This window comes from Eucyclogobius newberryi, unplaced genomic scaffold (assembly GCF_026437365.1).
Source record: "Eucyclogobius newberryi isolate DKJ021-1_F unplaced genomic scaffold, fEucNew1.0.hap1 SCAF_6, whole genome shotgun sequence".
Classification (NCBI taxonomy): domain Eukaryota; kingdom Metazoa; phylum Chordata; class Actinopteri; order Gobiiformes; family Gobiidae; genus Eucyclogobius; species Eucyclogobius newberryi.
In genome coordinates, this window is record NW_027316278.1 from 8,838,449 (window position 1) to 8,851,216 (window position 12,768).

The window sequence follows — 12,768 nt, forward strand, 5'->3', positions numbered from 1 at the left end:
AAATCTACATTTCAGACATAAAAAACACTTAAATACGGAACTTTTACATTTGTACTTTGTTACTTTCCACCACTGTCCAAAGGTTGATTAAATATGAGTCATTGCTTTACTATGAAGGTTATTTTATGTTTTTATTACGATTTTTTTTTTGCATCAAATCTAGTAAAAATATTCATTGTATATAAATACGATAACATTTTTTTTTTATTCAATGTAAAAAAAATGTTTGATGTAAAAAGGAAATCGTAATAAAAACACAAAATAACCTTCATAGGGCGTCAATCACAACGAAGGATGTCAAGATTATTTAATGAATCGATAGTCGTAATTATTCAGGTCACGATATAATCTTAGGAACCAAAAAATAAAAATAAATAAATTGTGATGATATTAGAAGCAAAATTTTTGGTTCAATCAATTGTACTAAAAAAATACTTAAATGTAAATAATGTTTAATCTGGCTGTTTTTGTTACGTTTAACTTTATCTTGTCTTTCAGAATGTTATTTTGTAAAGTCGGTCACAAACTTGAGGAACAGTAATATTATTTTGTATTTTTATAACAATTTTTTTTTTTTACATTGAATTTTTTTTTTTTACATTGAATTTATTTATTTTTTACATCGAATCTAGTAAAAATATTCATTGTATATAAATATGATTAAAACATTTTTTTTTAATTCAATGTCAAAAAAAAATTGTTCGATATTTTAAAAAAATCAATGTCAAAAAATATTTTATTCGATGTAAAAAAAAAACGATGTCAAAAAAAAAAAATCTGAATAAAAACACAAAATAACCTTCATACTTCACAAGGATGTTTCACATTCAAAGATAATTTAAAACATCCCAGTATTATCGGTGTATCAGTGTCTGTGAAGCCATGGCTCATAAACTGAAACATATGGATATTATTCAACATTAATAAATGAATCGTAGACTCCATGTTGGATCTGTCTTTTTATTTGCACATAACACTTCTGTTTTTTCGCTGTCAGCACAGAAAGATCATCCATTTTGTTCATTAGCGCACCTCGTACTGTTTCCCAGGATGCTTTGTTTGTATGACACGTGACCTATGACCTGTGAGCTGATACTGTCAGACAAAGTGAACAGGACCTCAACAGTGCTCGGTGTCCAGATCTGAGTTACTGTTTCCTTCAGTAATAACAGAGACAGATATAGAAGCGTGTCCATGTTCTGCTGTGGAGACCATTCAAACATTTCATCCCAACATCTTTACGCTGCATAAGCATTGTCACAACATGAAATATATTTTACAATAAACAAATCTGACAGTCTGAAAATTAATAAATTAACACAATAAATAGTTGATAAATTGACACAAGCAGCAGAGGTATCAAATGCATATTCAAACAGTCACAGTATTGGCTTAAACAGAGTAGTGCCCAAAAAAGACGTTTCTTGATAAAAGTGATGGACGACCCAACCAGAGGCTGGAGGTATGTTGGGGGCACAGACTGGGTCAGTGGGTTGAGTTCAGGAATGTGGGTGACCCTTGCCCCCATGTCCTGTGCGTAGTCTGTTCTACCCCAATACAGTGGCGTGTTTCTGAACACCTCACTATCGCTGGGCTCAGGCCGAGCAGAGGCATGTGAAGTGGAAACAGAGGGGCAGATAACCCTGGTCCAGCAGCAGGAGGACAGTCCAGGCCTCGCCGCCCGCCCGCCTCAGGCCCATGAAGTGCTGATGATTGTTTGGTCATAGATAAGTGCAGAGGAAGGCCCTGTCAGGGGGAAGTGAAGGGGGAGCTCCGGTTCCCACCAGTCTGCGCTCGCTGCATCAGGCGCTCCTGAGCCTTTGGGAAATCTGGAGCGATGTAACTCTCACTGAGGACACACCTCACCACTGCCACTGTCAACAACAACTGCATCCTCCATGCTTTCCATATGCGTCACATTGATGCGTTTAGAGCTTTTTCTCTACTTTCTTTGGATGTTTGTAGAAATAATCCCCCTTTTTGGTGCTTTAAGCTTGTAGCCTGCTTTTACATTTGGGAGCCACATCTTCTGTAAAAGCCTACATTATCTGCAGCCACACTCGGCCACCACCATGCCTTCATATTTGTACTTGTAGGTGACCACTCCGGTGTCGTCCAAGTACAAGAGTGAGATAGGATCCAGCTTGGTGGGAACACAACATGCTTGAGATGCCTTCTGCGGACTGTGGATGTTCACCAATGTTTGGACAATGGCGTGCTTAGTGGGTGTCACGTGCTTGGTCAGTGGGAAAGAGCACACCCCAGTGCACTCGAAGGCGTCATAACCAGTGGGAGCCAAGATCCAACTGTCCCAACCTATGTCCTTAAACTCCACAAACAAGGACTGCTTCTTGCAATGGTTCCCTTTGGCATTTCGGCGAATTCGAGACGCTGTATAATAGATGAAATTGGACCTCATTTGGAGCAAGTCCTCTTCATCCGGCTCCGCCTCGTCCTCATACAAATCTTTGCTTTTCTCCAGGTCGTTCCAGATCTCATTCTGGAGGAACATGTTGGACGTCTCGCGGTCGATCATCTTGTTTAAGTCGCGCTTGTCCTCTCTGCGCTCGCTGCTCTGGTCGTCCGAGAAAACGATCAGCAGCGGCTTGTGCTTCTCTTCCGGACTCGTGTCGATCGTCATGTCTTGCGAGATCACGTTGTCGCTTTCGTTGGCCATTCCGGGGGCGTTTTCTCCCGCGACCACGCTGGCGATGTGCACCTCCAGCTGATGCGTGGTTCCCTGTTCAGAGTTCCTCCAACGTTGGACGGCCCCTGTGAGATCGAACGCCTCCCAACCGTTATCCGTGCCAAAAACCTGCCTCGACGCCAACTCCGTCAGGCGTATTTCCTCAGCGTCGTCTCTCGCTCCATCTCCTTTCTCGCTGCCCTCCGCCGTAGCATTGGTCTCCCCTTCGTTAGACTCCAGTTCGTAGATGGTCACTTTTCGGTCCACGCCAGCGTACAGGTGTCGGTCGATCTGAACCAGAGTGTAGAGGCGGAGTTCGGCCGCCGTGACTCGCTCGTGGTGTGGGACCGAGACGTTGAAGAGCAGTTTGTGGCGTCTGAAGCCTCCGGCATCTGTGACGCTCGGGGAGGGATCTGGAAAAGAATGGAGTAAATGTGATGTCGGTATCAAGGCGAGATTCAAACCGTGGATCTTCATCTTCGGAAATACTTAAATCTCACAGCTAAATATTGTTAGACGTCTTGGAGGAACAAAGAGTATGCCATGTTCATCATTTAGTCCAGATGTCCACCACTAAACTAAATCATCTTAATACTTTACATAAGACTGGAACAGATCCATGCTGTTTTTTTTTACAAAGGATTCAATTAAATTTATTTTTGTAATGCTCAAAATCACAGCAGCAGTTGCATTGAACGATACGGAGCAACGTATTATTATCATGACCTGTATTTATAGTGGGAGGGCCCCTAAGAGCAAGCTCTCGTCTACAAGAGGGCCCCTGTTAACACGTCATAAAACAAGTTAAACAAACATACAAACATACAGGATATACAGGATAAATAAAACAATTAATACATTTGACAAATACATAAAAACACACGTAAACATACAAGATTTGAATGATGTTGTTGTTGTTGTTGTTGTTGTTGTTGTTGTTGTTGTTGTTGTTTTATGGCGGTTGGCATCCAAGTGTTGCATTACCGAATTATATAAAGCACTGGCATGATGGGTAATATGTAACCAGTGATTTGAATCCATGAAAAGGCATAAAATCATTTAATTTAAAAAGTCTCTTGGTTTTGTTCCACAGACAAGAAACAAAAGCCTTTATTCCTCATTCTGTATTGACTCTGTGCAAGTTTAGATATATGACTTATATGACTATGATTTAATTTATGAAAGTATTTCCTGTGGATTACCCATATCAAATTAAAATCTATATAATCTTTTGCAATAAACGTTTTAATATTCTGATTTTGGACCAATTTTCCCAAACTTCCTCTTCTAATTAAGTCGAGCTCAAGGTCAATAAACAGTTCATCCTAATAACTGTGGGTTTAGGTGTTTCCACATACAAATGAGAACGTCTTTCTACCTTCGTTCTTGAAGCTGCGGATGATGTTGGCGGTGGGCATGGCGTTGTGGTCGTTGGCAAAGCGGTTGTACAGCTCCATCATGTACTCAGGGGGCTCCTCTCTGGCGCTGCCTTCAGACAGCTGAGGACCAGAGCCGCTCAGGTTGAACGTCCTCAGAAACTGCTCCTTCAGACTCTCCAGCAGCTGCTTGTTCACCGCCCCGTCCTGCTCCAGCTCGGACATGTCCACCACCCCTCCATGGCCATCGCCCAGGCCTGGGTCGGCCCGATGCCTCTGATGAGTGCTCAGGATGGGGCTGCTGTCAGTGCACAGAGGTCCCTGGAGGAGAACAGTCACAAGAAGCAGCAGCAGCACAGGCTTAGAGCTGAAGATGGTTCCCGATTCAGAGACCCAAGTGCTCGCCATGAGAGAAGTCTTCACCCTGAAGCTGACGCCCTGTGGAGCTGTCAATGGGCTGTTGCAACAATAGGGGAAAATCAGTCCACTCAAAGTAAAATTGTACGTCTGTCAAAGCTTGTCTCCTGCTGGCGGGTCAGTGCTGTGACCGCTCTGATCGTCCCTGCAACAGGTCGAGTCCTGCAGTATTTATCCTTGTGAACACCTTTTGAAGTGTGGTGTGTGCGGGCAGTGGTTCCGGTGACAGGGTGGCCTGACTGCGGTGTGGTCCGTGCCACTCATGTCTGATGTGCCTCGGTCAGGTCTCTGTGAGCTCTGCTTGCTCTGAGCGAGTCCTCTGGCCTTATCAGTGACATGATAGGCTGCATAGCTCCACTGTGTGATGCACATGAGCGTGTGGCCTTATCTCACTACTTCCTTAATGAGGATTTTATAAACACTGGCCTCCAGCCTCCTTCTTCTGGACGCACATTTTGTTTGGGTGGGTGCTCCACAGTTGATTTTCTTCATCTGTTTATTTGTGTTGTAAATGATGGGCTCAGTTAGCTCCTGTTTGAGCCTGTACAGCTCACTTGGTGCGTAGATGTATCTTAAAACAACATGCAGCTTTTACAGCTGAGAATGAAGCTCAATTAATCCCATTCAGAAATAGTTCTATGTTACAGTTGTGTGTTTGTTCCAGTCTCTTTTGAATATAGCACCACAACTATAGCTAAAGCTAAATGTCACTATTTACACATGGCAGGACTTAAAAAAAAACAACTTCTGTATTTAAGATCAAATACAATCTTTTGCTCAACATGTCACTGTCTGAGAAAGCTGTTAGTAGTATTAATAAAGTTATAGCATTATGTTGCAGCCCTTCAACAGCCCTTGTAGCAGTGTGATAAAAAAACATCTATGCAAATGATTTTGTATTTGGCTTGACCAATGGCGTAGCAGAACAGCATTCTGCAGGGGAGTTTTGGGTTTGCTGTCGTCGAGCAATATTTTGTGATGTTGAAGATATACATTTTATAAAATGTTTATTTAATCATGTTTACTTTAAAAGAGTGTCTCAAGTCTTCGACTCTGCAACCGAAATGGACTGTTCAATGCAAATAGCTCCAGCTTTCTTCACAGCTGACACAAGTACACATTCGTACACATTCGTACACAGTAGTACACAGTAGTGCACAGTTGTACACAGTAGTACACAGTAGTACACAGTAGTACACAGTAGTACACACTACACCTCATGCCTCAGAGGCCTGGGGCTGCAGGTAATACTCCTCTCTCAGCAGTTGGCTCTGTCTCGTATCTTGGGCCCTGATGACAACACTGTGACCCGTTTGCACACACTTGTCGTCAGATCGGAGTCATGATCACATTGCTCACCTGATCCCGTGCACCATTTGACTGTCCCTCATATTTGGGCTGCTTTGTGTGACCCTCAGATACCCTCTGCTTATGGTGCGTCACTTTTCCTGGCTCTACCATTCATCTGCCAGGCTGACACTTGACAGACGTGCGCTTATCAGTGGCTCGGCTGCACAAACACATTAGCACATCTTCCTGACAGGCAAAAGGAGGTTTGATAAAGACACTGTCCTTTGGTACACAATCACAGCCCCCTCATATGGTGCGTATTATGGACTGGAGTCTGCCAAACGCAAACTTAAGAGGGCCACGATCCCTATTTTTGGAGGGAAATCTGACCATAAAACACATTGAACTGTTCTCATCCAGATGTTTTGACTGTAACCTTTTCCCATAAATTGCGCTGAATGTTAATAGGCATTTGGCACATGAAACCATGAGAAAAGACATCGCTACCTCAGCAAAAAGCCTCCTGAAACACAAACGTTCGTAATGCTAACCTCTGCGGAGTGAAAGTTACAATAAGATGGTTTCCAGGCACTTGAGTTGCTATAAACATCACACGAGCCAAGTTACATGAAGAAAAGAGAGACACGGATCAAATCATTCAATGCACGGGCCATTGGAACTCATTTAAATTGTTTTATAATGAGCGTGCATGGATATGTTTCTGTCATTGATAGAGATAAAGATACATAAAAGGCAATAGAGGTTAAGCAGGAGACATCAAAACATTCTGAATTTTACAACATTCAATGGTGAGTAATGACATTTTTTCCTGTAAGAACTCAAAACTAAAATGTAAAGAGCGTCTAGAATCTCATAACAACAATTCTATTTGATAGTATTTTTTAGTATCTGATACTTAGAGGAAGTAAACAGTTTTAGAATAGCAGATGAACAACAGGAACACTGCAGCTACACTCACTTTTAGCACTGATGATCTTACTCTACATAAAAAATATACCGTATTTTCTGGACTATAAGTCGCACCTTTTTTCATAGTTTTGGCCGGGGTGCGACTTATACTTATATTTATACTTATACTCCGGAGCGACTTATGTGATATTATTTGTTATTTTCACACTTGCAACTGCATTTCATACTCCAGTGCGACTTATATAGTTTTTTTCTTCTCTATTATGCATTTTTTGGCGACTTAGATTCCGGTGCGACTTATACTCCGGAAAATACTATATATTTTTGTCGGACAGTTGAGGAAAGTTGTTGTGCTGCAGTTGAAGCGTCCTAAATCTCAAACAGCAAACAAGTGCTGCAGATGGAGCAACAACAGAGAAACAACTGTCAGTTTACATTTTGCCAATTAAAAGTTAATGAAAAGCTCCTTGGACAAAAATAAAGAAAGTTCTCAGTTGATGTCGATGTGGAGTATAACTTTCACAAATAACAGCCAATGCTTTGAGATCCCATTTGTATTGGCACCGCACCGACTCCACACACAACCCACAATGCACCAGGATAACACACAAAATCACAACTTGACTTAAATAATTTATTTCGAACACATGGGCTTTACATTCACGTGTCATTATTCCAAACAGACTGCGAGCGATTCTCTGACGTGTCCAGTTTTCAGCGTCGATGCCAGGATGTTGCACAATAGTTCAAATCCGCTCACATAGTGGGGTCTTTATTCTGTTTTCTGTCCACAGCTTCAAACAAACACGCCTTTTAGCACATTGTCGGGTTTCAGATTACATCCCAGTGTCAACGTCCTCATTTTGTGCTGTGGCTGGAGGAAATCTATATTGAGAAAATGAAAATAACTGACAGGGGAAGGCCATAACGACAAAATGCGCAGGGTTATTCAGATACTTCTCTAACAAAGTGCTTATTTGAAAGTGATTTCCTCTTTATTTTAACGTGTCACTCAAAAAGAGAAAAATACTGTATTCTTCGTCCACCTTGGCAATGAAGATACATTTCACATTCACTTTCCAATAGACTTTTGGTTCAATTAAAAGAAATTCAAATGACGGAGGCTAACAAGCTATGTGCTAACAAGCTATGTGCTAACAAACGCATGACGACACAGGTGAGTACTTATGTTTAGTCTAAAAAGCATCAGCATTGAAGAAAAGTTCCATTTAAATGTCTTTCTAACTTTGCTGTTTATAAAGTTTCAGACATTATATTAACATTAAATTGAGTCTCTTACGCTCATTAGTTAGCACACCGCTGATTAGCCTCTAGCGAGCTTTCACCGTTTTGTTCTCAAGCACAAATATCAAGTACAGTCGAGTCAAACTTTATTTCTACAGCACATAAACGATATATATAACAGCAGCGGACCAAAGTGCTGACTCAAGACTTTTCTGACACAATTTATTATTATTAGCCTTATTATTATTAGCCTACTCCTTTTCTTTATGTTGCACCGGACCGCTAAAGCATCTAGCTAGCTTAAAAAAAAAAAAAAAAAATCTGTTCACCAATAGTAACACAGCCTTTTCTGCTTCTGCTTTGTGATTCTGAAATACATCTAACCAGAAGTGACTTTCAAAGAGTTGTTCCGTGACTTTTAAATATCGTTTTGGCCGTTTAAAACAAACAAACATGGCGGATTTACCCCTCAAAATATTTCACGTATTTCACTAATCTGTGTGTCACGTTGGCGTCACACTCAGGTCTAGTGAACAGTGTGTGTGTCCTGGTTTTACGGCGGTGGCTTAAGCGAGAGGAACTGCTGAACGTCCTTTTGCAGCTCCGGGTTCCTCCGCTGCGCCTCGTCCCGGCTGCGCTCGGCATTTTTCAGGCAGATCTCCAGAGCGGCCACACGGCGGCGCTCTGCCTCCAGCTCGGACCTCAGCTCGGCCACGGTCGCCTTCAGCTCCTTGTTCTCCTTGTGCAGACTGCGACAACACACACGGGTCACACGTCAACACACACGACAACACACACAGGTCACACGTCAACACACAGGACAACACACAGGACAACACACACAGGACAACACACACAGGTCACACGTCAACACACAGGACAACACACAGGACAACACACACAGGTCACACGTCAACACACAGGACAACACACAGGATAACACACACAGGTCACACACAGGTCACACACAGGACAACACACACAGGTAACACACAGGTCACACACAGGTCACACGTCAACAGACAGGACAACACACACAGGACAACACACAGGACAACACACACAGGTCACACACAGGACAACACACAGGACAACACACAGGACAACACACAGGTCACACACAGGTCACACACAGGTCACACACAGGACAACACACAGGACAACACACACAGGTCACACACAGGTCACACACAGGTCACACACACAGGTCACACACAAGTCACACACAGGTCACACACAAGTCACACACAGGTCACACACAGGTCACACACAGGACAACACACACAGGTCACACACAGGTCACACACACAGGTCACACACAGGTCACACACAGGTCACACACAGGACAACGCACACAGGTCACACACAGGTCACACACAGGACAACACACACAGGTCACACACAGGACAACACAGGTCACACACAGGTCACACACAGGTCACACACAGGACATCACACACAGGTCACACACAGGTCACACACAGGTCACACACAGGACAACACACAGGACAACACACAGGACAACACAGGTCACACACAGGTCACACACAGGACATCACACACAGGACAACACACAGGACAACACACAGGTCACACACAGGTCACACACAGGTCACACACAGGACAACACACAGGACAACACACACAGGTCACACACAGGTCACACACAGGTCACACACACAGGTCACACACAAGTCACACACAGGTCACACACAGGTCACACACAGGTCACACACAGGACAACACACACAGGTCACACACAGGTCACACACACAGGTCACACACAGGTCACACACACAGGTCACACACAGGTCACACACAGGTCACACACAGGACAACACACACAGGTCACACACAGGTCACACACAGGACAACACACACAGGTCACACACAGGACAACACAGGTCACACACAGGTCACACACAGGTCACACACAGGACATCACACACAGGTCACACACAGGTCACACACAGGTCACACACAGGACAACACACAGGACAACACACAGGACAACACAGGTCACACACAGGTCACACACAGGACATCACACACAGGTCACACACAGGTCACACACAGGACAACACACAGGACAACACACAGGACAACACAGGTCACACACAGGTCACACACAGGTCACACACAGGTCACACACAGGACAACACACAGGTCACACACAGGTCACACACAGGTCACACACAGGACAACACACACAGGTCACACACAGGTCACACACAGGACAACACACACAGGTCACACACAGGTCACACACAGGTCACACACAGGTCACACACACAGGTCACACACAGGACAACACACACAGGTCACACACAGGTCAGTGGGCGTGTGCTCATGTTAAATGTGTCGTGTGAGTTATTGAGGGATTTGTTCTAAAGGCTAAAGGTGAGAAACTTAAAGGACACATTATATATTAATTGTGATGTTTTCAACCTTTAAATCTGCTCTTGAGCACCTTTAGTTTCTCATGTTTTAGAACAAAACATTGAAATATTTATAACTAACAAAATTATATTGGGCCAGTAGATGCCAGTAGATGGCGCTGCCTCTCAACAGTGCTGAGACCAGCTTGGTTTACTTCCTGGTCTCACCGCGCAGTTGTACTGATCATGATAAGACGACAGAAAAGCACAGAATGAGTCGAGTGATGATTTATGGATTTAAAAACATCAGTGAAGATTCTCAGAGCTACGTCAGAGCTAATGTTGGAGGGGTAAGGATTTTCTAACCAGGATTCATCGATAATATTAGATCAGGGTTAAAAATAAAAAAAGGAAATTTTGCATAATATGATTTTAAAAATCAGCACAGAAATCTCGGAACGCTAACTATGGAGTCCAAAAAAAATTTAGGATTCTAAATAGGATTCAATATACAGCATAAATGTAGACATGGCCTGACACAAAATGTAACCAGGATATATTTTTGATGACAAACAGCACAAACGTGACGTTGAGAGTTAAATACACACAGTTCATGTGGACTCACCAGTCGACGAGCTCAGATCCTTCTGCCTTTGCCTCTCGCCTCAGGTCATCCTGATGTGGAACGCTCAGCTTCTCGTCACCGTTCCGAAGCGTCGGGCTCTGAACGGGCTTTTGAACACTGTCACTTTGGCCCTTCGCCCTCTTGCCATCTTCTAAAACCGCCATCACGCCGTGGTCACTGCCCCGCCTCGGTTTGGCCTTCACCTCCTCCTCGGCGTTGCTCGGCCCGGGCGTTTTGAACAGCGACCCGGAGGAGTTGAGGTCCAGGATTTTAAAAATGTCCTCGGAAAACGTGCCGGCCTTCTCCTCGGCGCCCTCCTGCAGGCGGCTCCAGCGATTCAGGGCCCCCGCTTTGGCCGCCATGCCCGTCAGAGGGCAGTTGAAGGTGGGTAAAGTCTGGGTGCGTTTGCGCGGAGCCTCGGTCCAGTCCTGGGTTTGGGATGAACCTGGATCTGGGACTGGGTTGGATCTGAGAGGCCCGGGACTGTCCTGGTCCTCTTCCTCCGGGGATTCCGAAAGAGAAGTGTCGCAGAGCTGGACACGAGAGAGAAGCCAGTGTTAGGCAGTGTTTGCGTTTGATATTCGATATTTGTACTCCACTACATTGGAGAGCAGGTATCTGTACTTTTCTTTAACTGGACTGGAAAGTAAAAAGTACTTTCCATGTGGTTTGAGGAGTTATTTGTACTGCGTTCATGGTGACGTTCTGTGTAAAGGTTGAGTTCAAGCAAACAAATATATACATAAAATTACCACACACAAAAAAAAAAAAAAAATTTAATAGTTTCTTCTTGATAAAAAAATAAAAATCGGTAATATTAGCAATATCACTAACATGTTAATTTATGATATACTTTCACATTTACTTTTTTGCTTCTGTATTAATACTTCTTCCACATCTGGTATTCAGACTTATGAAGATATATTAGTTTCATATACAGATAATAAAATGACAAAATGAAGATGAAATCAACAAAACAAAAAAAAAAAGCTAATTTGTGTTTTTTTTTTTCACTTTTTTTTTTTTTTTTTAAATTTGCATGGTAGAAAAACTCATATATTTGCATGTTTCTTCAAGCAAAATGTATACTTTTTTCTGGCAGATTTACGCAATTAAACTGAAAATATGCAATCATTTATTCATTTATTTTCTTCTCATTTTCTTCTTCTGGCTGGAGAAGTAAACGATCGTCATCAGTTTGTTGTATCGGGCTTTGACAGGATTAAAGGACACAAACTAACTGTGTGTGGGCCGTGTGGTGTCATTGAGCTAATACAGGAGCGTAAAGGACATTTCCATGAGCTACACACAGGACATTTTAGATTTAGTCCCAGTTTAGGCCAAAGAGCAGATCTTCCACCGCCAAACTCCTCATCAAAGTCCAAAGAATGACACAAACTGGTAAAACGCCCGTCATAAACTATATTTTTAATAGTTTATCCAATGCAAAAGTCACCCAAAGTTCAGTCTAGTTTGCAGCCATTAAGTCATTGTTTTCTTTTCAAAACTAACCTACTTTCTCCAATCCACTGAGTACTTCATTCTACCAAATTTGCATGTTTTTTCTGGAAAATATGTTCAAAAACTAAATAAATAAAAGATAAGATCAGTTTAAAGTCCGTACAATGTAATCGTGAGTCTTTGTGAGGGTCTTCTGTACCAAATTATGACCTCAAAAAGGCAAAGTACGTGTGGTCCGTTCAAATGTGTACAATATACTGCCACAAAAGTGAATGGTAAATCTACCGTATTTTCTGGACTATAAGTGGCACCGGAGTATAAGTCGCACCAGCCAAAAAATGCATAATAGAGAAGAAAAAA

The 12,768-nt window shown here is 42.8% G+C and overlaps 2 protein-coding genes across 2 annotated transcripts in view; both read right to left on the reverse strand.

Moving 5' to 3' along the window:
- Positions 1-1,217: 1,217 nt before the first annotated feature.
- On the reverse strand, positions 1,218-4,985 carry bmp10 (bone morphogenetic protein 10). Its single transcript, XM_072433594.1, has 2 exons — positions 4,065-4,985; positions 1,218-3,099 (listed from the first exon to the last, which is right to left on the reverse strand). The coding sequence occupies exons 1-2, from the start codon at positions 4,468-4,470 to the stop codon at positions 2,045-2,047; spliced, it is 1,461 nt and encodes a 486-aa protein (XP_072289695.1). The 5' UTR covers positions 4,471-4,985; the 3' UTR covers positions 1,218-2,044.
- A 3,403-nt stretch (positions 4,986-8,388) lies between these two features.
- Positions 8,389-12,768, reverse strand: part of arhgap25 (Rho GTPase activating protein 25) — a 22,023-nt gene continuing 17,643 nt past the window's right edge. The window contains exons 10-11 of the mRNA XM_072433700.1: positions 10,948-11,480; positions 8,389-8,693 (exon numbers count right to left, since the gene is read on the reverse strand). Of these exons, the coding sequence (XP_072289801.1) occupies positions 8,498-8,693; positions 10,948-11,480 (729 nt within the window). The 3' untranslated portion in view covers positions 8,389-8,497. The remainder of the gene's footprint in view (positions 8,694-10,947; positions 11,481-12,768) is intronic.